Source organism: Caretta caretta, chromosome 7 (assembly GCF_965140235.1).
Source record: "Caretta caretta isolate rCarCar2 chromosome 7, rCarCar1.hap1, whole genome shotgun sequence".
Lineage (NCBI taxonomy): Eukaryota > Metazoa > Chordata > Testudines > Cheloniidae > Caretta > Caretta caretta.
The window spans coordinates 58,121,279-58,146,467 of record NC_134212.1 but is presented as its reverse complement, the minus strand read 5'-3'; the positions used below and the strand labels follow the sequence as shown (position 1 = coordinate 58,146,467).

At 47.5% G+C, this 25,189-nt stretch overlaps 1 protein-coding gene across 1 annotated transcript; it reads right to left on the bottom strand.

The window, feature by feature from the left end:
• Nucleotides 1–6,369: 6,369 nt before the first annotated feature.
• On the bottom strand, nucleotides 6,370–23,776 carry NPY4R2 (neuropeptide Y receptor Y4-2). The gene is made up of 2 exons (XM_048858910.2): nucleotides 23,648–23,776; nucleotides 6,370–11,669 (listed from the first exon to the last, which is right to left on the bottom strand). The coding sequence occupies exon 2, from the start codon at nucleotides 11,556–11,558 to the stop codon at nucleotides 10,434–10,436; it is 1,125 nt and encodes a 374-aa protein (XP_048714867.2). The 5' UTR covers nucleotides 11,559–11,669; nucleotides 23,648–23,776; the 3' UTR covers nucleotides 6,370–10,433.
• Nucleotides 23,777–25,189: the final 1,413 nt, after the last annotated feature.

Sequence of the window (25,189 nt, the reverse complement as noted above, 5' to 3'; positions counted from 1 at the left end):
TTCTAATGCGATGGATGTGCCCTCTCTCCCCCACTGCGGCAGCCCCCGAGTTGGGGCTGGGAAGGAGGACCGTCTCTCCCCGGCAGCCACAGCCCTGGAGCTGGGGAAAGTCACCTCTTTCTCTAACCGTCACAGCCCTGCACGTCCCAAATTCCCCCCCACCCCCTCTTCTCACCCCACTTCCCCCCTATTTCTCCCAAGGCCACCACCTCACCTTACATGTGCATCTTCTCCAGGGTCCAGGCACCTAATTAGTGGAGCCACACCTGCGCGGCTCCACTAATTAGGTGGGAGGCCCTTCATTCTCTCCTGTGTGGCCGCCTAGGTGAGTACCTTAGAGGGAACTATCTGTGGACCTCCTGAATGGAGCTCACGGATGACCAGTGGTCCACAGACCACAGTTTGAGAACCTCTGTCTTAGATCATCTGGTCTCTCTCTCTGGTGGGTCTTCAGCATATATCTTCTTGAAGTAGACCAAATCCCAATGAGTGTAGGGAGCTTACCTTGCTCGAGATGATGACTCTATTATATTCTCCAGATATTTCCCATGTGCAGAGAATGGAAGCCCTTCTGTCTGGGTAAGTTCAGAACTTGATTCAACAAGTTTACCTTACCAGAAAGCAGCCTTATTCTCAAAGGAGGTAGCCTTAACTCTTATTGGGACTGGCTGCCTCTGGGCTGGGCTAGTGAGCTTTTCACTTGTAGGTCACCAGTTGGAATCCAGACCAGTTCAGCAGGGATTAAAAGGCATTCCCATCTAATGAACATCTGGTGGCCCCATAGGAGATGAGTTTGGTGAGTCTCAGTTCTAGCTCTTCCATCAGAAACTCACCACCCTGGCAGATGGAACAGAGAGGCCAAGGCCTGCATTGCCCATGATCCCCTTGCTATAGATATGCTTGGGGCTGGGATGAAAGTCATGTGAGTTATCTTGGTGGGATAACTCACATGACTGGAGTACTGTCATGGATGGTTATAAACTGTTCAGGAAGGACAGGCAGGGCAGAAAAGGTGGGGGAGTAGCACTGTATGTAAGGGAGCAGTATGACTGCTCAGAGCACCGGTACGAAACTGCAGAAAAACCTGAGTGTCTCTGGATTAAGTTTAGAAGTGTGAGCAACAGGAGTGATGTAGTGGTGGGAGTCTGCTATAGACCACCGGACCAGGGGGATGAGGTGGATGAGGCTTTCTTCCGGCAGCTCGCGGAAGCTACTAGATCGCATGCCCTGGTTCTCATGGGCGACTTTAATTTTCCTGATATCTGCTGGGAGAGCAATACAGCGGTGCATAGACAATCCAGGAAGTTTTTGGAAAGCATAGGGGACAATTTCCTGCTGCAAGTGCTAGAGGAGCCAACTGGGGGGGAGCTTTTCTTGACCTGCTGCTCACAAACCGGGAAGAATTAGTAGGGGAAGCAAAAGTGGATGGGAATCTGGCAGGCAGTGACCATGAGTTGGTTGAGTTCAGGATCCTGACACAGGGAAGAAAGGTAAGCAGCAGAATACGGACCCTGGACTTCAGAAAAGCAGACTTCGACTCCCTCAGGGAACGGATGGGTAGGATCCCCTGGGGGACTAACATGAAGGGGAAAGGAGTCCAGGAGAGCTGGCTGTATTTCAAGGAATCCCTGTTGAGGTTACAGGGACAAACCATCCCGATGTGTCGAAAGAATAGTAAATATGGCAGGCAACCAGCTTGGCTTAACGGTGAAATCCTAGCGGATCTTAAGCATAAAAAAGAAGCTTACAAGAAGTGGAAGGTTGGACATATGACCAGGGAAGAGTATAAAAATATTGCTCGAGCATGCAGGAGTGAAATCAGGAAGGCCAAATCACACCTGGAGTTGCAGCTAGCGAGAGATGTTAAGAGTAACAAGAAGGGTTTCTTCAGGTATGTTGGCAACAAGAAGAAAGCCAAGGAAAGTGTGGGCCCCTTAATGAATGAGGGAGGCAACCTAGTGACAGAGGATGTGGAAAAAGCTAATGTACTCAATGCTTTTTTTGCCTCTGTCTTCACGAACAAGGTTAGCTCCCAGACTGCTGCGCTGGGCATCACAACATGGGGAATAGATGGCCAGCCCTCTGTGGAGAAAGAGGTGGTTAGGGACTATTTAGAAAAGCTGGACGTGCACAAGTCCATGGGGCCGGATGAGTTGCATCCGAGAGTGCTAAAGGAACTGGCGGCCGTGATTGCAGAGCCATTGGCCTTTATCTTTGAAAACTCGTGGCGAACGGGGGAAGTACCGGATGACTGGAAAAAGGCTAATGTAGTGCCAATCTTTAAAAAAGGGAAGAAGGAGGATCCTGGGAACTACAGGCCAGTCAGCCTCACTTCAGTCCCCGGAAAAATCATGGAGCAGGTCCTCAAGGAATCAATCCTGAAGCACTTACATGAGAGGAAAGTGATCAGGAACAGTCAGCATGGATTCACCAAGGGAAGGTCATGCCTGAATAATCTAATCGCCTTCTATGATGAGATTACTGGTTCTGTGGATGAAGGGAAAGCAGTGGATGTATTGTATCTTGACTTTAGCAAAGCTTTTGACACGGTCTCCCACAGTATTCTTGTCAGCAAGTTAAAGAAGTATGGGCTGGATGAATGCACTATAAGGTGGGTAGAAAGTTGGCTAGATTGTCGGGCTCAACGGGTAGTGATCAATGGCTCCATGTCTAGTTGGCGGCCGGTGCCAAGTGGAGTGCCCCAGGGGTCGGTCCTGGGGCCGGTTTTGTTCAATATCTTCATAAATGATCTGGAGGATGGTGTGGATTGCACTCTCAGCAAATTTGCGGATGATACTAAACTGGGAGGAGTGGTAGACACGCTGGAGGGGAGGGATAGGATACAGAGGGACCTAGACAAATTGGAGGATTGGACCAAAATAAATCTGATGAGGTTCAATAAGGATAAGTGCAGGGTCCTGCACTTAGGACGGAAGAACCCAATGCACAGCTACAGACTAGGGACCGAATGGCTAGGCAGCAGTTCTGCAGAAAAGGACTTAGGGGTTACAGTGGACGAGAAGCTGGATATGAGTCAGCAGTGTGCCCTTGTTGCCAAGAAGGCCAATGGTATTTTGGGATGTATAAGTAGGGGCATAGCGAGCAGATCGAGGGACGTGATCATCCCCCTCTATTCAACATTGGTGAGGCCTCATCTGGAGTACTGTGTCCAGTTTTGGGCCCCACACTACAAGAAGGATGTGGATAAATTGGAAAGAGTCCAGCGAAGGGCAACAAAAATGATTAGGGGTCTGGAACACATGAGTTATGAGGAGAGGCTGAGGGAACTGGGATTGTTTAGTCTGCGGAAGAGAAGAATGAGGGGGGATTTGATAGCTGCTTTCAACTACCTGAGAGGTGGTTCCAGAGAGGATGATTCTAGACTATTCTCAGTGGTGGAAGAGGACAGGACAAGGAGTAATGGTCTCAAGTTGCAGTGGGGGAGGTTTAGGTTGGATATTAGGAAAAACTTTTTCACTAGGAGGGTGTTGAAACACTGGAATGCGTTGCCTAGGGAGGTGGTGGAATCTCCTTCCTTAGAAGTTTTTAAGGTCAGGCTTGACAAAGCCCTGGCTGGGATGATTTAATTGGGGATGGGTCCTGCTTTTGAGCAGGGGGTTGGACTAGATGACCTCCTGAGGTCCCTTCCAACCCTGATATTCTATGATTCTATGAAAGGGTGAGCCCCAAACTAAAGCAAGTGCAGACGGGCAGTAGCTTTGCTCTTGCACAGTCGCTTTAGACCCAGCTGCCTTGTTTGACGCCTTTAGGAATGTGAACAGCAAATGGTGGCCACAGGGCTACTGGGTCTAAACACATTCCTAAGGGACTCTCCTTCCTTATGGAACCTGGGCTTCCACCTCGACCAAGGAGCAGTGCAGCAGTGTTCTGGTTTTCTTGGCAGCTGGCCCCAGACGCGCTGCTGACTCATGGCAATTCTTGACTCCTCCATGCCATAAAATGGAGCTAGCAGAGAAATATGGGGCTCCAGGTAAAAGGGACAACCACATCCTATGATCAGTAACTGTACATTCAAGTCCCTCCTAATACAACGTGGGGGCCCGAGAGTCCATGGTAAATATGTAAAGTCAAATTTTGTCTGGTCCTGCATGGATGCACAAAAGGAGGAAAGACAGGATGAGAGACAGAGGGAGTCACACCAGCGGGAGGTTGCCTCAGGGGAAGGGATAGGGCGGACATGTCCACACTGGTCATGAGAGTGGCATGGGTGAGCACACCAGCATCATAACAACCTCTACTTTGGTCTGTGCTCACCTACCATGCCCAACAGCTGCGTTTGCCCTGAATTCAGGTATGTGCTATTGGTGTAGAACCCACTGCTCCTCCTCCACCCCCAAGTGTGGCTCATGGCATTAAAAGCCATCAGACAGCCCCTCATTTTCCATCTCTGCCAGTTACCTACCTGCAGTGAGGACCGTGCTTTGTTCCTCTTGAAATTGCGAACTCTGGAACATAGTGCTGCTGGGGATGGCATTACGCTGCAGATGCTGATTGGATCCTATTCTGACATCACTCCCACCAGCCTACAGTGACATTACAGTGCCTGAAGGCAAGAGGCTACCCAGCAGTTTGCAAGGGTCTAGCCATAGCAGGACAACTCTGCCACTGGCTTCCTCAGTGTCATTGTAAGAAGCATGAACCATCGACAGATGGGCTCTGCATTCTTTTAGAAGCACCTTGTTGTATTTCAAATGGGGATGGGTGACCTAGTTGGGATAAACAGACCAGGCTAAAACGTCACCGGTCCTTCAGGCACAACCAGAACCAAAACGTTCAATAAAGTTTGGGCCATGGCTGTTTCTGTGCTCCCAGGATCCAGCCAGAGCCAGAAGCCAGAAGGATCCTGGGAGCACAGAAACAGCCATGGCCCAAACTTTATTGAACGTTTTGGTTCTGGTTGTGCCTGAAGGACCGGTGACGTTTTAGCCTGGTCTGTTTATCATGAGAGGCCCGAAGAGGTTCAGATGACCATACTACGACAGATTTTAAGCCTCTTTGTGCTGCCAGCTTCACAGGATCTCGGAGGATTGCCCTGCTTGGCTGGTGTGGCAGAATAGGGGTGAGTTCTCAAGATGTGGCAATCCTTTGCTGCTAGAATGACCCCAACAGCCATAAGCAGCTAGGCACAACATAGCAACCCTGAGGCTGCTCTAAGTTGCATTGGGGACTGAACAGAGCCTGAGCTGCTGCAGGTTCCAAGAAGTCAGAAAAGCTACCTTTGCCTATTCCTCCCTGCCACAGGGTGACCAGCCCCCTGAAGGGAAAATGGGGCAAGCCCCACTGTGCCATAATTAGCTGCCTCCCAGCCTGAGGGGGAGGGACTAAGGGGGTCAGGTCATAATCTGATGAACATCTGGGCCTCATAAAAAGGGTTGCAAGCACTCAGTTAAAGGAGAAAAACTAACAGGGAGCAGGCTGGGCTCCTGCGGGAGGCCCAAAGGTAGGGTCTGTAGGGAGTCCCCTGGGAGGGCAGGCAGTGAAAACCTGGGAAGATAAAGAGCATCCAGTGAGAAAGTCTGGGGGCAGTGCTCTGCTAAAGAAGCAAAGAAGAACAAGCGAGGCCCACAAGTAGGGTGAAGAGCAGGGAAATTCAGCGAGTGATGGACTGCAAGAGGGACACCAGGGAAAGCAGTCAGGGAGTTGGTGCTCTGTAGCAGGGCAGGGAAGGACCTAAAGGTAGCCCAGAAGGGTCTGAGAGCTGAGCCCAGATGGCAGGCTGAAGAGGAGGCCAATAGGAGCAGAAGAACCGTTTGTTTAGATGATCTTTTGACTGGACTCCTGTTACCCTGGACAGGGGACTGAACTTGAGAGATGACCTGGGCCACGAAAGCTGCACACTGCTGGACAACCACAACAGCAGCCAATAGCATTTGCCTCTTGGATGGAGGGGGCGCCCTGGTGAGTTCCCCCCCCGGCACACCCACTGGTTCCAGCACCCTGACTTTTGGGCATTTTCTTCCCCTGAATTTACTTAGCTTCTCCTCTCACTGATTTTCTATGAAGGCCTTGATGAAGCCAGCAGCCTGTGATCTGTCTCAGTGCCGCTGTGTGCAAACCTTTTAAATAGCTGCTACTGCCACTTTTCCAGCAGTATTAGCAGTGGGACACTAAGCTGCAGAGACGATGCAGGGACCATCCTTCTGAGGTGTCTCATACAGCGTCAAGCACACTGTTGGCAGTTAGCTATAATTAATCAGTCAGAATACTCTGCACATGAATGGCACTTTCCATATATAACATTTCCCCTTAATTAATACAAGGATCTCAAAGCAGTTGTTAGTCACTAATGAAGTAAGTAGTATTATCCCCATTTTACAGATGGACAAACTGAGGCACACACAGAGCAAGTGATTTAGCCAATATTATTATTTTATTTGTTAATTTGAGGTCCCCACATTGTGCCAGGCATTGCTCAGACACAAATAAAGATGATATCCTTGCCCTGATGAGCTTACAATTTATATTCATTGTGCCACAACAAGCGGGGACATAAAGAGACAAAGTGGGGCAAATGGACAGGACGGACAAAGATGACAATAATAAGAGCTCATGGTTACTTAGTAAGGCATGTACGCACGTCCTCCCCATTCTCACAGTAGTAAAGCTGGTAATAATTTCCCAAAGCATCACTACAACACACAGCAAACATAATAGGGCCCAATGCTCCATTACCCTGAACCTCGTTAGTCATTTACACCTGTGCAGAGTCAGCTAAAACACTGCTGTAATGACACCCCAAGTCAGAGGGTGGTTTTAGGGACTGAACCCAGGACCTCTGCAGCAAAAAGCATTCACTGCTACTGGTTGAGCTAAAGGACCAAGGAAACTAGGAGCCTAAATGCCTTTAAGGATCTGGGTCCAAGTCCATTAGCTCAGAGCAGATTCATAGACCTCTATGCTTCATCTAGCCACCAGAGTGGGACAAAACCGCAGTGTGTTAGCATGGCTTATGCTACCCCCTCTGATCTGTTAGCCTTTTACATACACTTTGCACTCACAGCTGTAAATGACTGCACAAAGTGCAGGGCAAAGAAGAATCAGACCCAACAGCTAACTCCACCCATCAAGAATGCAGCTTGAACTTGATGATGCTGTACAATGCAAATAGTTGCGCTGATGTATCACAGTTACAGCCATATAATAAATTCTCTGTCAAATAGGCTTCATTTAGCATTATGTTCTTGGAGCTTTTCATGCTAATCAGTGACAAAGATAAGCCTTATGTGCATGCACTCTGCTTAGAAGCAAAACTTCCATGACTAATTGTGTTGTTCCCTTTAACAGACTGGTGAGTACAGGATCACCTATTTACAAAGGGCTACAGATCAGATATCTTCTGTGCTGATGTGTGATCAGAGCTCGACATGCAGCTGTTAATTAAATATTAGAATTCTAACAAGTGCAGGAAACAAGCAGAATTACTCAAGGCTAATTGGGAGAAACTCATCTCTGGGAAGAAGCCCAGTGCGAGACCTGTGCTCTACTCAAAGCCCTTGAATAAAACACAGTTTATACAAAGTTCCTGTAAGTCAAGGAGTTCAGTCGGAATGAATATATTTTGTGCTTCTCAGCACTGATTGGTAGGACCATTCTGGTTTCAGTTACTGTACCAATATTGATCTAGGGATGTGGCCTACAGCCCACTTGGTCTGTAAGGGTACAAAGTCTTCTAGTGGAGTCTAACTCTAGCCCAGAAGTGGCATCTTCTACACACTAATCAAGAGAAACAAATTCTCCTCATCGTCATGGCAACTAATATCTAAAGAAGACTGCAGAAAGCTCATTGGGAAGGAGCAGAAATGCGTGTCAGATCAATAGGTAAAGATACAAAATGAAATCATGCATAGATCAGCTGACTTCAGGATGCAGATTTCTGAAGGGAATCAAAAGGATAGCTGCCACTAGACAGTTCTGGCATGGTCAAGAACTTGGGGTCTAAGTCCGTAAGCTGATGAGCATCTTCAACTTCCACTTACATCAATGAGTGAGATTCTCAGATGATGTAACTTGCCTCCATTTAACTCAGTAGGGCTGCTCCCATTTACATCACCTGAGGATCTAGCCCACTGGATATTAATGGAACTTGCTACTTTGTAGCATGAGATGGTTTAGCTCCTGTCTTCACAAAATCTGACATGGAGAAGAGCTCTGTGTGGCTACAGAACTTGTCTCTGTCACCAACAGAAGTTGGTCCGACAAATGATATGACCTCACCCACCTTGTCTCTCTAATACCCCGGACTGACATGGCTAAAGCTACACTGCAGTCACAAAATCTGCCCCATATGCTGGGGTCTGAAGGAGAATATGCATGGGTCAAATTCTGCTCTGACCTACCACTTTGTCTAGCGAGGTAACTACATAGCTATTGTATTTCTAGTATCTATGCATTGAATACCTTCCACCATGTGCAAGCCCACTGACTTGGATGAGATTGCACAGAATGTCAAGTCATGACAAAACATGACCCCATTTAGGTCTTTAAAACTGTCCTAGTATACTTTATATGAAAGTGTTGGTGTCCTTTCTGATTTGCCTTCACTTTCAACAGTGCCTAATATTGACTTCCATCTTGGTTTCCCAGCAGTAGCTGCAGAGAAATGTCTTGATAAAGAGAGGAACTCAGACTCCAGAAGTATGATGTACTGTTTTTTTCTAAAGAAAAATGAGTATTATGTTTCTTATGGTTTGCAGGTAAGTTGCCCAGACAAAGGGTAAAAAAATATCACTGAAGTGAGAAAGCACAAAGCTCGCTTCCATGACACAATTGACAACACACTTGATTTACATGTGGCTTGGATTTAATGTGTGTGACTCAATCCCCTTCATGTATTTTCATTGGTCTTCCATAGACTTTTCACAGTTTTGGCATCACTCCTTCCAAGGTCCTTTCTCTTCTGGGGTAAACCTGAAGCCTTGGCGCCTGTTTTCAAAATGTGCTTCACTCCACTGGAAGTGTCACTGTTCATTACAGCTGGCATTTCTACATCAGAAGCCTTTCTCCCCAGCCATTTGGTCCTTCCACATGAGAGAGCCTGTGAGCAGAATGAGATGCTAAGCAAAGAACGGATGTGACATTGGCTTAGTGTCACCTCAATCCCCCATCTGAGATCTGTCAAAGACGCCAATGATCCAAACATCTTAAAGTACCAGCATCTGTGACTGTACCTTTAGTAGCATGGAGACATAGGATCTACAGCCAGAAGAATGACAGTCAAGTCAATCTGACCAAGTTCCCATGTAAATCTGGGATTGTTTGGTTTTGCATCATCTGAAAAGGGAAGTGATCTGCATAGTCTCCATGAAGGGTAACAGAGGCAACAAATAGCGTAACACCTCCAACTGCTGTCTATCATCCATAGATGGTGCTAGTTCTTGATGCACCTTGTTACTGAGCAATGGTTCTGGTTTGTGCTAGTTCAGTGTGCCATGTGGTGTAGTTTTCTGGAATACTGTCATCAAGAAGCTGGCCAAAAGAGGGTACACGAGAAGCCCTAGCGTGAACAGAGATTTGTGAGCTGTAGCTCACGAAAGCTTATGCTCAAATAAATTTGATAGTCTCTAAGGTGCCACAAGTCCTCCTTTTCCTTTTTTAGACGTTTCCTTGAAGTTCAAGTGGTAGAAGCCTGTGGGGTTTTTGAAGTGACAGGTTCATGGCTGAATCACCATGCTGCATGGGCAGGTTTAACTGCCACCAATGTCTGTATGTAAGTAGTTACAGATATGTTACAGATCTGCTGGATGTGAACTACTGTGAACCTCATCAGCTGAGAAGATGAGTGTTTCCTAATAGTGGGTGAGAGGGGGTCAGTAATGTACACATTATATATACCCACATTCCTAGAGGAATGTAGGCAGAGAGGACCTAGGGCTGGAAGGAACCTCCTGGTCACCGAGTCCAGTCCCCTGCTATTGCAGGCAATCCTGTCTTATAATTCTGTTCGTAAACTTAGTGGTCAGCCTATCGTATGTATGTTTCCTACTAATACTGACAGAGGAGAATTTCCACTAACTCAAGTGTTTGAGTTGGAATTCCCAGGTTCTACCCTCAGTGATAAGGGTCTGCAGCTTAGCTGATGACCCTGCTGTCTGTGTGCAACCATAGATGTCTATTAAGTAGTTAGAAACAAAGCAACTTCTTGAGCACATGTCCTGTTTGCAAGAAGTCTGTTTTCAGAGCTGCGCCACCTCACCAATACATACAATTCGGTATCTCCTTTGATCTTCCTCACTTATCTATACTGATTATCTTTCCTTGCAGTCAATGACTGTTCTTCCAAAAATTGGACAGCAGCTGGCTATGGTGCACGTGTTGGAGTCAGACTATGGTGCCATCAATTGCTTTTATCATCCATGTGTAATAACCTCCCTGAAGTCTCTTCAGTGGAGACTTCAGAAGATGTTCCCTTGTGACTAGATGGAATTATGTCTACAGCTCAACCTCACGGAGCCTTTGGAGACTTCAGTCTGCATGGATGACAAAGGTAAATGTTCATATTCTTCCATTGATGAATTATGCTGGCAGCTCAGTATCAGCGACTTCACTTCTTTTTTGAAGTTATTGTTTAGGAACCCATAGATAACAGGGTTGACACAGGTGGAAGCCATGGCTACTAGATGGCACAATGAGAAAATAAGGTTGTGGTGGCAAGGGGAAATGGCTTTGTAATCCCAGTCCTCAATGCAATTGAAAACGTGCAATGGTAACCAGCAAACAGCAAAGGCAACCACCATGGATACTAACAAAATGTTTATCCTCCTCAGCTGAACCACTCGGCCACTGTATGCACTCTTCTCAAACATGTCCTTTCTCTTCTGCAAGCGTAAATAGATACGCAGGTAGCAAACCAGGATAAAGGAGAGAGGGATGCAGTACTGGAACAGCAGCAAGGCAGTGGTGTAGATGAGTCGGTGCTGGTCAGAAGGCCATGAGTCCATACATATGGCCTTGTCGGCAGAAGAATCCGTAATATAGGAGAACTGCTTGTACAAGTCATATGTCAAGACGGAGGTCGTCAGAAAGGGCAGAGACATAAGGCAAGCTAATGTCCAAATGACTACAATCCCTAGATAGGCTTGGGGGATGCTTGGCCTCCAGCCAGTTGGGTTTATGATGAGCTGGTGTCTTTCCAGACCAATGAGGACAAGGGAGAGAATTGACACACTCACAGAAATGCACTGGATGAAGGAAGTCATTTTGCACATGACCTCACCAAATATCCAGTAGTCCATCAGGGTGTAGACGATGGTGAAAGGCAGGCAGACGATGCTCATGAACAAGTCAGAGACTATCAAGTTGGTAATGAATATGCTGGTGACGTTGGCCTTCTCCTTCTGCCTGACTATGACACTAATCAGGCAAATGTTTCCGAGGATGCCTAGGATGGTTTCTAAGCTATATGAGGCGACTAAAAAGACAGTAAGGTCAGTTGTGTTTCTGCAGTGACCTGGGATATGTGTGAGGAAGCCTCGCTCTAAACTCCAATTCTTATTGAATGGAAAGGGAGGGACCATGTTAAGATCTTCAGTCTTGCTCATGCTGGAATCAAAAAGAGAGCCCAGAAATATGCAGGGAAACAAGTAGGATCTGGGTCTTCAGGGCCCTACCGTAAGTTCTTCTGTTCCGTTATGTAGAGACTCTGGAAATGCCTGCAAAGAAAAGAGAGAGATTAGTTCATCTCTTCTAGCAAAATTAAAGAAACAGAATTTTCTGGGAGTGATGAGCATTTTCTTCCCCCATGAACACTTTTCCATCTTCCTTTGGTTCACTGCATTAGACCATAAACTGGAGTAGTTTGCTGGACAGTGAAATGGGACCAAAGGCACTACTGGAGTAAGCAGGTTTAATTCCACTGGAGTCAGCAGTGTTGTGACTGAATGGGCCAGTAGGGAGGTTAAACCAAAATAATTTCCTGAAAGTCAGTAGCACTGCAGAGTTTCACTTCAAGTAAGCCAGGGTCAAATGATGGTTTGGGGTGAAAACCACATGAAACTCATTGGAGTTGCAAAGTTCTGATGCCAAACCAGGCTGAATTAGTTGGCTTTGGCAAACTCTATCAAGCGGAGTCAAAAAAACATGTGGCATGAATTGTCCGTGAATGGAACACACTATTGCATTCTTAACACCCCCTATCTCCAGTTTGAACTGGACAGCAGCACCTTACAAATATTCACACCCAAATCCTCACCTGGTGTAAACTGGCCTTGCTCCACCAAAGTCAAAAGGACTATGTGATTTATTCCAACTGTGGAAATGGCCCTTCATTTGTGCAGGGTCTAGTATCAAATCATCAATTTTGTGAGAGTTTCACAAAGACTGAAATTGCCGTGTCACAAAATCCGAATGAAATTATGAATATTTTTTTCACACAGCCTGGTAAAAGGTTGTTAGTCAGTTTTGGATGCTGCAAAGGAAAATTGACCATGAGCGAAGTCAGAAGGAAAGAGACGGGGGATTAATGAACTAATGGGATGCTGAAGGGATTTTTTTATTATTAATCCAACCAATACTTTATTTTCAAATAAATTTAGACAATAAAGACCTGATTTTCAGAGGTGCTGAGTATGCACTGTTCCTATTGACTCCAGCAGTTTGGCTGCTTGGCACTTCTGAAATTCAGACCCTAAATCCTTTATTCAAAGGTGTAATTAATTTTTGGCACAGCTGGAGTTCCCATCAGATTAGTTCATTTGAAGGAGTAATATACATTAGATTTTTCTTGTCATTCCCATTGTTATTTAGAGAAGTAATAGAAAGAAGCCAATAAAGGTATATTTTTCAGCGAGTTGCGTAGCTAATTGGACTCTTGTCAGTAGTAACAAGAGCTGCATAGCTGATTTCATTCTCTCCTTTGCAAATTTCTGTGGGAAAATTTCAATTTTGCCAGAATTTTTCAATGTTCCATTAGGAAACACCAGAAATGAAATATTTTGTTTCAGGATGGGCCAGCTCAAATTGAAGCTTTCCTTTGTCCAACCAAATACAAACATTTCATGTTGGGTCAATTCTACATTAACCTTTTTCTGCTTGAGCTGTTGCAGTGCCTCCTGGGAGTTTAAATTCAGGTACATTATGCCCCCACACTCCTCTATGGGCTAGGCTCCATGGCTGCACTACATATCCCATGATGCACAGCAGTGTCCCCTCCCCCCCAATGGTGGATGCTCCTATCAGGGTGCATCATGGGAAATATATTCCAGCTGGGGAGCCCTGCCTGTAGAAGAAAAATGGGGGTATATGCAACTCAAACTACAACTCCCATGATGCAATGCAGCTACTCAGGCAGACACAGTTCAATGTTGAACTGACCTTCCATTATGTGAAAAAAAATGATATTTTGACTTTTTATCCTGATTTGGAATGACAACAATTGTCGAGATCTTGGAATTTCCCACCCAGCTCTAGGTTTATATTAGTTCCCATTGTGAAACCACTGCATAATTTGGCACAATGGGAAGTCCCTAGTCAAGGGTGGCCCAGCATTGTAATAACTGGATAGACAGGGCACAGTGGTCCTTGACTACTATTGCAACCTATTGTCAAAGGGGAGCTGGGCACACAACGCCCATTAAGAGTCAATGGAAATCCCAGACATGGGCTCCAGCAGTGTCCGTAGCCCAACTCTGCTGATACTCCACCCACAGCCCTCCCCCCCGACCCCAGAGCAAGTCCCTTTTACTCCGGCTTTGCACAGGACTGTGCATTCCATTGCTGCAGGCATTTACCCCTATCCTCCACAGAGCCAGTGCCATGGTCCTGTGCTGGAGTCCAAATCCTCTGATGCATCCAAGCAGGGAAGAAGCAGACATCACCCCTGCAGGGAGCTCACCTGAATAAGCAGGCTGCTACGTGGAGTATTGAGGCTCGCAACATGCAAGATAAATATATACTTACCGAAAGCCATTATTTCCTGATTGCATAAATCTTTACTCTGCAATAACTGCTACCCAAACAGGCTTGTGAGTTTGAGATAAACTTTTTACGGCTGCAGAAAAGCAATCGTTGGAATATTACCATGTAAATAAAATGGTATGGCAAGCTTATCTCGTCGTCTGAGTAGCATTTATTGCTGAGGAACAGCATGTGCACAGGTGCCCAGTGCGGTGTGGAGGAGGGCTATTTTTTTTTCATCTTTATTCATTGTATCAGTTGGGTCAGAAGTTGCTGCCCTCAAGAACCCAAAAGAAAAGTTACAATCAAAAATAAAGTAAAAGGAGCTTCAATCTCTTTTCTCCGCTTGATCGGAGAAAATTAAAGCAGCAAGAAAGTGGAATGTTCTATAAGACAAACATGTAGGAGTGTCTAATTGCGATATTCAATCACACGTGTAAGAGTTGGTGTTCTTGACTCTGATTTGGCTTAAAAGCGATGTTAACCTTTGATCTAGATTCCCCCCCCCGCCCTCCTTTTCCTTCTCTCTTTCTTTCTACCTTTCTTTTCCTTGACAGATTAGGTGTTTGGATAATTCAGTTTTTGAGTGAGTGGAGAATGTGGAAAATGTCCATATTATTTCTAGGAAGAATACATATGTCTTAGTTTCCCCCCATTCGCTTTTGTATTGTTACCACCTGGGTGTAAAGGGGTTAATTTCCTTTCTGGGATGGTGGAGAAAGGAAGGCAGCGATTGGGTGCGAGTCACGACCTGAAGAAGAGCTCTGTGTAGCTCAAAAGCTTTTCTTTCACCAACAGAAGCTGGTCCAATTAAAGATATGACCTCACCCACATTGTCTCTAATATTCTGGGAGCAGCAGGATATCACAACAACTACAACACTGCAAACAGCCTGGGAATGCAGCTCCCTTGTAGATACAATGGAGGCCAACCATCAGACCACTGATTTTTCACAACTATTGGCCATGGGGGGGCAGGATATGTGAAAACAGCATGGCTAGGACTTGAGACCATAGAACGGAAGATCCTGCCATACCAGGGCAGGGATGAAATTGTGGATGTCTGAGCAAGACAGGCAGGTCGTGCTGCCAGCATGCACAGGGGTCTGTAGGCCTTGCATTATTGTTCTAATCTAATGACCCTCAATACTGTATTCCAGGTGACTTATAGACGACATCTGTTTTTTGAGAAGACTGTCCTGTGTTCCTGCAGCCATCTGCTGGTTGCATAGCTCCCAAAAGGGTAAGTCTCCAGTGGGGGTCCAGGTTCATCTGGACCTGCTGAAAGAGGCATGGTGAGAAATAGGGTTGTTGGAGCTAAGGCCCCAGTCTTAGGATAGCTGGGACACAGGCCTTCCCCTTGTAAAAAGTGGAGACCCAGGACTATCACTAAGAGTATGTTTGCAAAGCAATTGGGAAGTATGATAGCAGCACATGTAGAGGTAGCCTAGTTAGCTTTGTGATTGGAGCATGTGTAAACACCTCTGGGTTACTTCCTCAGATACATACCCAGGGCTAGCCCATGCTGCTGACTGAGCTGCTGCAGCTTTGCTGCTGTTTTCAGAGTAGCAGCCATGTTAGTCTGTATTCACAAAAAGAACAGGAGTACTTGTGGCACCTTCGCCCTGGTCTACACTAGGACTTTAGGTCGAATTTAGCAGCATTAAATCGATGTAAACCTCTACCCATCCACACGATGAAGCCCTTTATTTCGACTTAAAGGGCTCTTAAAATCGATTTCCTTACTTCACCCCTGGCAAGTGGATTAGCACTTAAATCGGCCTTGCCGGCTCGAATTTGGGGTACTGTGGACACAATTCGATGGTATTGGCCTCCGGGAGCTATCCCAGAGTGCTCCATTGTGACCGCTCTGGACAGCACTCTCAACTCAGATGCACTGGCCAGGTAGACAGGAAAAGAACCGCGAACTTTTGAATCTCATTTCCTGTTTGGCCAGCGTGGCAAGCTGCAGGTGACCATGCAGAGCTCATCAGCAGAGGTGACTATGATGGAGTTCCAGAATCGCAAAAGAGCTCCAGCATGGACCGAACAGGAGGTACGGGATCTGATCGCTGTATGGGGAGAGGAATCCGTGCTATCAGAACTCCGTTCCAGTTTTCGAAATGCCAAAACTTTTGTCAAAATCTCCCAGGGCATGAAGGACAGAGGCCATAACAGGGATCCGAACCAGTGCTGTGTGAAACTGAAGGAGCTGAGGCAAGCCTACCAGAAAACCAGAGAGGCGAATGGCTGCTCCAGGTCAGAGCCCCAAACATGCCGCTTCTATGATGAGCTGCATGCCATTTCAGGGGGTTCAGCCACCACTACCCCAGCCATGTTGTTTGACTCCTTCAATGGAGATGGAGGCAATATGGAAGCAGGTTTCGGGGATGAAGAAGATGATGATGATGATGAGGTTGTAGATAGCTCACAGCAAGCAAGCGGAGAAACCGGTTTTCCCGACAGCCAGGAACTGTTTCTCACCCTGGACCTGGAGCCAGTACCCCCTGAACCCACCCAAGGCTGCCTCCTGGACCCAGCAGGCGGAGAAGGGACCTCCGGTGAGTGTACCTTTTAAAATACTATACATGGTTTAAAAGCAAGCATGTGAAAGGATTACTTTGCCCTGGCATTCGCAGCTCTCCTGGATGTACTCCCAAAGCCTTTGCAAAAGGTTTCTGGGGAGGGCAGCCTTATTGAGTCCTTCATGGTAGGACACTTTACCACTCCAGGCCAGTAACACATACTCGGGAATCATTGTACAACAAAGCATTGCAGTGTATGTTTGCTGGCGTTCAAACAACATCCGTTCTTTATCTCTCTGTGTTATCCTCAGGAGAGTGAGATATAATTCATAGTCACCTGGTTGAAATAGAGTGCTTTTCTTCAGGGGACACTCAGAGGAGCCCATTCCTGCTGGGCTGTTTGCCTGTGGCTAAACAGAAATGTTCCCTGCTGTTAGCCACAGGGAGGGGGGAGGGTTGAGGGGGTAGCCACGCGGTGGGGGGAGGCAAAATGCGACCTTGTAACGAAAGCACATGTGCTATGTATGTAATGTTAACATCAAGGTTTACCCTGAAAGTGTAGCCACTGTTTTATAAAATGTGCCTTTTTAAATACCGCTGTCCCTTTTTTTTTCTCCACCAGCTGCATGTGTTTCAATGATCACAGGATCTTCTCCTTCCCAGAGGCTAGTGAAGCTTAGAAAGAAAAAAAAAAAACGCACTCGAGATGAAATGTTCTTCGAGCTCATGCTGTCCTCCCACACTGACAGAGCACAGACGAATGCGTGGAGGCAAATAATGTCAGAGTGCAGGAAAGCACAAAATGACCGGGAGGAGAGTGGCGGGCTGAAGAGAGTAAGTGGTGGGCTGAAGACAGGGCTGAAGCTCAAATGTGGCGGCAGCGTGATGAGAGGAGGCAGGATTCAATGCTGAGGCTGCTGGAGGACCAAACCAGTATGCTCCAGTGTATGGTTGAGCTGCAGCAAAGGCAGCTGGAGCACAGACTGCCACTACAGCCCCTGTGTAACCAACTGCCCTCCTCCCCAAGTTCCATAGCCTCCATACCCAGATGCCCAAGAACACGGTGGGGGGGCCACCGGCCAACCAGCCACTCCGCCACAGAGGATTGCCCAAAAAAAAGAAGGCTGGCATTCAATAAATTTTAAAGTTGTAAACTTTTAAAGTGCTGTGTGGCATTTTTCTTCCCTCCTCCACCACCCCTCCTGGGCTACCTTGGTAGTCATCCCCCTATTTGTGTGATGAATGAATAAAGAATGCATGAATGTGAAGCAACAATGACTTTATTGCCTCTGCAAGCGGTGATCGAAGGGAGGAGGGGAGGGTGGTTAGCTTACAGGGAAGTAGAGTGAACCAAGGGGTGGGGGGTTTCATCAAGGAGAAACAAACAGAACTTTCACACCGTAGCCTGGCCAGTCATGAAACTGGTTTTCAAAGCTTCTCTGATGCGTACCACGCCCTCCTGTGCTCTTCTAACCGCCCTGGTGTCTGGCTGTGCGTAACCAGCAGCCAGGCGATTTGCCTCAACCTCCCACCCCGCCATAAACGTCTCCCCCTTACTCTCACAGATATTGTGGAGCACACAGCAAGCAGTAATAACAGTGGGAATATTGGTTTCGCTGAGGTCTAAGCGAGTCAGTAAACTGCGCCAGCGCACCTTTAAATGTCCAAATGCACATTCTACCACCATTCTGCACTTGCTCAGCCTGTAGTTGAACAGCTCCTGACTACTGTTCAGGCTGCCTGTGTATGGCTTCATGAGCCATGGCATTAAGGGGTAGGCTGGGTCCCCAAGGATACATATAGGCATTTCAACATCCCCAACAGTTATTTTCTGGTCTGGGAATAAAGTCCCTTCCTGCAGCTTTTGAAACAGACCAGAGTTCCTGAAGATGTGAGCGTCATGTACCTTTCCCGGCCATCCCATGCTGATGTTGGTGAAACGTCCCTTGTGATCCACCAGAGCTTGCAGCACTATTGAAAAGTACCCCTTGCAGTTTATGTACTCGGCGGCTTGGTGCTCCGGTGCCAAGATAGGGATATGGGTTCCGTCTATGGCCCCACCACAGTTAGGGAATCCCATTGCAGCAAAGCCATCCACTATGACCTGCACATTTCCCAGGGTCACTACCCTTGATATCAGCAGATCTTTGATTGTGTGGGCTACTTGCATCACAGCAGCCCCAACAGTAGATTTGCCCTCTCCAAATTGATTCCCAACTGACCGGTAGCTGTCTGGCGTTGCAAGCTTCCACAGGGCTATCGCCACTCGCTTCTCAACTGTGAGGGCTGCTCTCATCTTGGTATTCATGCGCCTCAGGGCAGGGGAAAGCAAGTCACAAAGTTCCATGAAAGTGCCCTTATGCATGTGAAAGTTTCGCAGCCACTGGGAATCGTCCCAGACCTGCAACACTATGCAGTCCCACCAGCCTGTGCTTGTTTCCCGAGCCCAGAATTGGCGTTCCACAGCATGAACCTGCCCCATTAGCACCATGATGCATGCATTGGCAGGGCCCATGCTTTCAGAGAAATCTGTGTCAATGTCCTGATCACTCACGTGACTGCGCTGACGTCGCCTCCTCGCCCGGTATCGCTTTGCCAGGTTCTGGTGCTGCATATACTGCTGGATAATGCGTGTGGTGTTTAATGTGCTCCTAATTGCCAAAGTGAGCTGAGTGGCCTCCATGCTTGCCTTGGTATGGCGTCCGCACAGAAAAAAGGCGCGGAACGATTGTCTGCCGTTGCTCTGACAGAGGGAGGGGCGACTGACGACACGGCTTACAGGGTTGGCTTCAGGGAGCTAAAATCAACAAAGGGGGTGGCTTTACATCAAGGAGTATTTCAGGCAGGACTTCACGGAGGGTTCCAATAAGAAATGGTGCACCTAAGTTATTGTTCTTATTGGAACAAGGAGGTTAGCCTGGCCTCTGATTGATACATGGCTAGATTTACCTTGCTGCACCTTCTCTGTGAGTGACTGCAGTGTGACCTAGAGGAATGAGTCCCCTAGACGGGGGAGGAGGCAAATGAGTACAAAACAAATCTGGTCTATTTCTTGTTTTGATCCACTCCATCTATCTTTTACATCTTTGGCTGGCAGCAGACGGTGCAGAAGGACTGCATGCCATCCACATCTCATGGCTGCTCGGCAGAAGATGATGCAATAGGACTGCTAGCAATCCGTATCGCCTGCCTGCTCACCATAAGACAGTTCAATAGGACTGACTGCAGGACTAAAGAGCATGACCTGGTCAAGTCACTCCAAATTTAGTCCCTGCGCCCATGTCTGCCCAGGCGCTCCCAGCCGACGTGGCCAGGAGCACCTCGGACATGACGAGGATGGCTACCAGTCGTACTGTACCGTCTGCTGCCACAAGGCAATGGGTTGCTGCTACTATGTAGCAATGCCATACCACGTCTGCCAGCACCCAGGAGACATACGGTGACGGTTACCTGAGTGGGCTCCATGCTTGCCGTGGTATGGCGTCTGCACAGGTAACTCAGGAAAAAAGGCGCGAAACAATTGTCTGCCCTTGCTTTCACGGAGGGAGGGAGGGAACGGGGGCCTGACAATATGTACCCAGAACCACCCGCGACAATGTTTTAGCCCCATCAGAGTGCTCCATTGTGACTGCTCTGGACAGCACTCTCAACTCAGATGCACGATTGTTTGCCATTGCTCTGATGCAGGGAGGGGCGACTGAGGACACGGCTTACAGGGTTGGCTTCAGGGAGCTAAAATCAACAAAGGGGGTGGCTTTACATCAAGGAGTATTTCAGGCAGGACTTCACAGAGGGTTCCAATAAGAAATGGTGCACCTAAGTTATTGTTCTTATTGGAACAAGGAGGTTAGCCTGGCCTCTGATTGATACATGGCTAGATTTACCTCGCTGCACCTTCTCTGTGAGTGATTGCAGTGTGACCTAGAGGAATGAGTCCCCTAGACAGGGGAGGGGGGGAAGCAAATGAGTACAACACAAATCTGGTCTATTTCTTGTTTTGATCCACTCCATCTATCTTTTACATCTTTGGCTGGCAGCAGACGGTGCAGAAGGACTGCATGCCATCCGCATCTCATGTCTGCTCGGCAGAAGATGGTACAGTACGACTGCTAGCCATCCTCATCTCTTGCCTGCCCAGCAGAAGATGGTACAATACGACTGCTAGCCATCCTCATCTCTTGCCTGCCCGGCAGAAGATGGTACAGTACGACTGCTAGCAATCCGTATCGCCTGCCTGCTCACCATAAGACGGTTCAATAGGACTGACTGCAGGACTAAAGAGAATGACCTGGTCAAGTCACTCCAAATTTAGTCCCTGCGCCCATGTCTGCCCAGGCGCTCCCAGCCGACGTGGCCAGGAGCACCTCGGACACGACGAGGACGGCTACCAGTCGTACTGCACCGTCTGCTGCCAGAAGGCAATGAGTTGCTGCTACTGTGTAGCAATGCCGTACCGCGTCTGCCAGCACCCAGGAGACATACAGTGACGGTTACCTGAGCGGGCTCCATGCTTGCCATGGTATGGCGTCTGCACAGGTAACTCAGGAAAAAAGGCGTGAAACGATTGTCTGCCCTTGCTTTCACGGAGGGAGGGAGGGAACGGGGGGCCTGATGATATGTACCCAGAACCACCCGCGACAATGTTTTAGCCCCATCATGCATTGGGATCTCAACCCAGAATTCCAATGGGCAGCGGAGACTGCGGGAACTGTGGGATAGCCACCCACAGTGCAACACTCTGGAAGTCGACTCTAGCCTCAGTACTGTGGAAGCACTCCGCCGAGTTAATGCACTTAATGCACTTAGAGCATTTTCTGTGGGGACACACACACTCGAATATATAAAACCGATTTCTAAAAAACCGACTTCTATAAATTCGACCTTATTCCGTAGTGTAGACATACCCTTAGAGACTAACACATTTATCTGAGCATAAGCTTTCGTGAGCTACAGCTCACTTCATCGGATGCATTCCGATGCAGTGAGCTGTAGCTCATGAAAGCTTACGCTCAAATAAATTGGTTAGTCTCTAAGGTGCCACTAGTACTCCTTTTCTTTTTTCAGATATGTGTATACATACTGCATTTGCACCTCCTGATTGCAATGTAGACATACCCTAAGAGGGGGTTGCTCCCAGAGGGTCTATACAAAGGTCAGAGACAGAGCATGCCCTGTAGATCTGTGACAGAGAGCTAGTAAGATGGAGATAAAGAAAGTTATCATGGAGTGTATCAGAAGGCTCTGCAACGTATTTTGTTCTGTTAAAAGTCCAGTGTTTTTAATACTTTGCATTTCTATAGCACCCTCCATTGGAAGGGCGCTTCCAACACATTTACTCTCATGACACGCCTTTGAGGTAAGAGGAATTGTTACCCTCATTCCACAGAGCCGGGAACTCAGGCACATGGAGGTGAGAAATGATTTGTCCACTATCCAGAGGGCATCAGTTTCATTCTACCCAGGTTCACATGCCTATCAGCCTGGCGTGTGTAGTAGAGCCAGGAATAAAACCCATATCTCTTGGGTTCACAGTTCGGTGCCTCTCTTCCTCCACTGACCATGATGGGAAAAGTAGTTCAAGGAAAATAAGGAACAATAGAGTGACCTTATATTTCTGTCCTACGTCCTCCCCCAAAGGATCTCAAGGCTCTATCACCTATTCGCAAGCATTGCTTCATGCATCACACATGGAATTATAACTAAGCACTCCCTTACTATCATAAGTCTTGCCTGCACCATTATTTCTTATTGTTAATAATTGTGTTTATTACAGTAGTGCCTAGGACAGATTCCTGTTGCTCAAAAGTTGCTCAAATCGAGAGTAGCAGACAGTCCATACTGCCAAGAGCTTACAATCTAACGAGCAAGACAGACAAAGGCCAGGGGAAACGGCTGTAACATAGAAGGAAAACAACATCTATTGCCATTTTGCTACTCATGTCACTCTCTTGGGACCTGATTCACAGCCCGTTGAAGCCAATGGGGGTATTTCCATTGACTGCAATAGGCTTTGGATCAGCCTCCAGGAGTGTTTTCACCATGGGTGTCAGGTATCATAGGCTGGGGAAGGCTAAGCCTCCCCAAACAGCCAGGCATGTCCCATCCATACTCTGCCCCCCCCCTCCCAGTCCTCCTCCCTGTCCCAGCTCTGCTGCTTGTCTTCCCCTGTGCTGTGGCCCCGCTAGGGCTGGGGCCGCACCGCCCACCCTCCAGGCACTCAAGGGCTGGGGCTGAGCTGCCCACTCTCTGGGCGCTCTGGGGCTGGGGCCACACTGCCTGCCCACCCGGTGCTCTGGGGCTGGGGGTGGATGCTGTTTGGGAGGCTGGGGACGTGCTGCCTGCCCTCCCAGTGCTCTGGGGCTGGGGAGGGCAGGGCTGGGCTGGGGCATGGGCCAGTGGCCACGGTGGGGGGCAGGGGGTGGCTCTGGGCTCCAGCAGGGGGCATGGAAGGTGTGGGGGCTCAGGCAGAAGGGGCTGGACTGGGAGCTAGCCTCCCTGAGCCAGTGGTTCATGCACCACCGATGGTTTTCACCTTTGCCTCTGGATTGGAGTTGAATCCTAAAAAAACCTGCAACATATACGCAAGGGACTAAAGGGCTGCAGAAGAGTCCTTTTTTTCTGGGAATCTGACTTATGTAAACCCTGCATTCCCCAAGCATCTCTTGATTTTAGGCTGCACGACCCAGCCAGCAAACATGGCTCTATTTCTAACTGAAATACAAATCAAATTAGACAACTAGTGCAAACAGGCATAGAGGTACAGTTGGACTGCTAAAAACGCCACTCACAGAGCAGTGTATTGCAAAGCAGTCTAGACTCTAACATTTTCCATCTAGATTCTCCTGTTTTAAAACTTTTTCTTTCTTAAAAGCCTCTAATAAAACAATAACCCAATATGGCAACAACTCCTACTTCAAATCCAATCATTTCACTCAGGCAGAGAGATCATAATGCTCTTTCAAAATACCACTTGCCCATGGACTTGAGTTCAGAAAACTCTTGGTAAGTGTTTTCTGATAGGAAATCAGACAGAAATACCTAGTACAAAGAGGAAGATCAGAACAAGTAACAAAATCATGATTACAGCATAAACTGACAGCCTCCCAAGTGGTGATTTAATAGATACATCGATTCTAAGGCCAGCAGGGACCAATATGATCATCTAGTCTGACCTCCTGCAAAGTTGAAACAAAGTATTCAGAAAATTCTCACCTGGTAACATCCACACTGATTAAGAAGGTAGCTGCTCGTGCTGGGAATCTGTGCAGCGGCAGATTAGAGGAACTCAGGAGCAGCAGAGATTTGCTGTCCTCGCTCTGTTGCGATGGGAGATTTGGAAGGCATCTCTCTCTCTCTTTCTGCAAAGGGAACGTAGCCAATGAGTTTTGTTCTCTGCTGACGGCCCAGCTTTGAAGTGCTAGCTCCCTCTGTTGATTTAGAAATGTACGTGTTCTGCTGATAGTCAAGACAAACAGCAGCTGTGCAAAAGAGATATGAAACTATTTGAAGCGCGCTACAGGCTCCTGCGCGATGGGTGGCAGATATACTAACACACAAGGAATAAAAATTAAGCTATAGGGCCTGATGCTGTGTTCCTTACTGAGGCAGGCCTCCCTTTGGATTCGATGGGGATTTTTCCTAATGTGCATGATCAGGCCCCCGGTATTGGACACTTTCCAATTTCACAATCCACTACCGCTTGGCTGTGTATTCAGACTACAGAGAAGCCCAAGCTTCAAAGCCTTCATGATTCCGTGTGTATAGAGGGGATTGTTTGGGTAAAGTACCCATAGGTTTAGGGCCCCAAGGAATTGCAAATTATGGGGACTCAGAGCACCTTAGGGACTCAGAGCACAAATCCCACTGGCTTCTTTTTGTCTTCTCCTGACCAAAAGCCAGTGCCGGGAGTGGTACTACATCCAGAGCAGTGTAGTTTGGGCCTTCAGCGCTCAGGCATTATGCCTGCCAGTGGCTGCTCTTCTTCTTCAACTAATCTGGCAACCCTCATAAATGAACATTACAGGAATTGTAGCTATTCTGTGTTTCCACATACAGACCGCGCAGTTTTGCACCAGGGAGTGAGCTACAGACTTTCAGCAGCAAAATGCACAAGGCTCTGTTATTTGAGCTAACAGGATAACTATCGGAGTGGTTATTAAGTTGCAGGGTCTTATACTTTCTGGGACTGGCCATTAGCAGGGGACAGGCCCATTCACACGAGACCATCGCATTACATTCTTCTTCACTACATAAGCCAGCCCTGAATATCTGAAGTCCGTGGGTTCGAGTCCCACGGCTGCAAATAGGGTCTGATCCAAACCCACTGAAGTCTGCCAGTTTACTTCAGTGGGCTTTGGATCAGATCAATGTGCAATAGAGGGAGGTATCCTTGAACCTTCTAAGCCAGGCCAATTCAAATACAGTAATGCCACTGTTGTAAGTTCAGGTCTAGCAGCTGTTGAGTCATGAGAAAAATGTCCTAGGATCTTGTCACTGGTTTAGGAGACACCTGTGCTATAGCTTGGGCACAGTGATAGAGAGATAGATCTTGACTCTCCTGCTGGCTATTAAAGAAGCTGAGGTTTCCTGTCTGCCTGGTCCAAAGATACTGAAGCCAGAGAATCTGAGATGGTTTATTTAACGGGCTTGTTAATTCTTCCCTTATTTATTCAGTGTCTGTTTGTTTATTGTGCTACTGTTCAGAGCCATAAATAAAGTGGAGATATTCTAGAGCAGTGTTCTCAATCTTCTTGC

What these genes read in the sequence shown, in the direction of transcription:
- NPY4R2 (XM_048858910.2), bottom strand. Translation starts at nt 11,558, where the DNA reads ATGAGCAAGACTGAAGATCTTAACATGGTCCCTCCCTTTCCATTCAAT.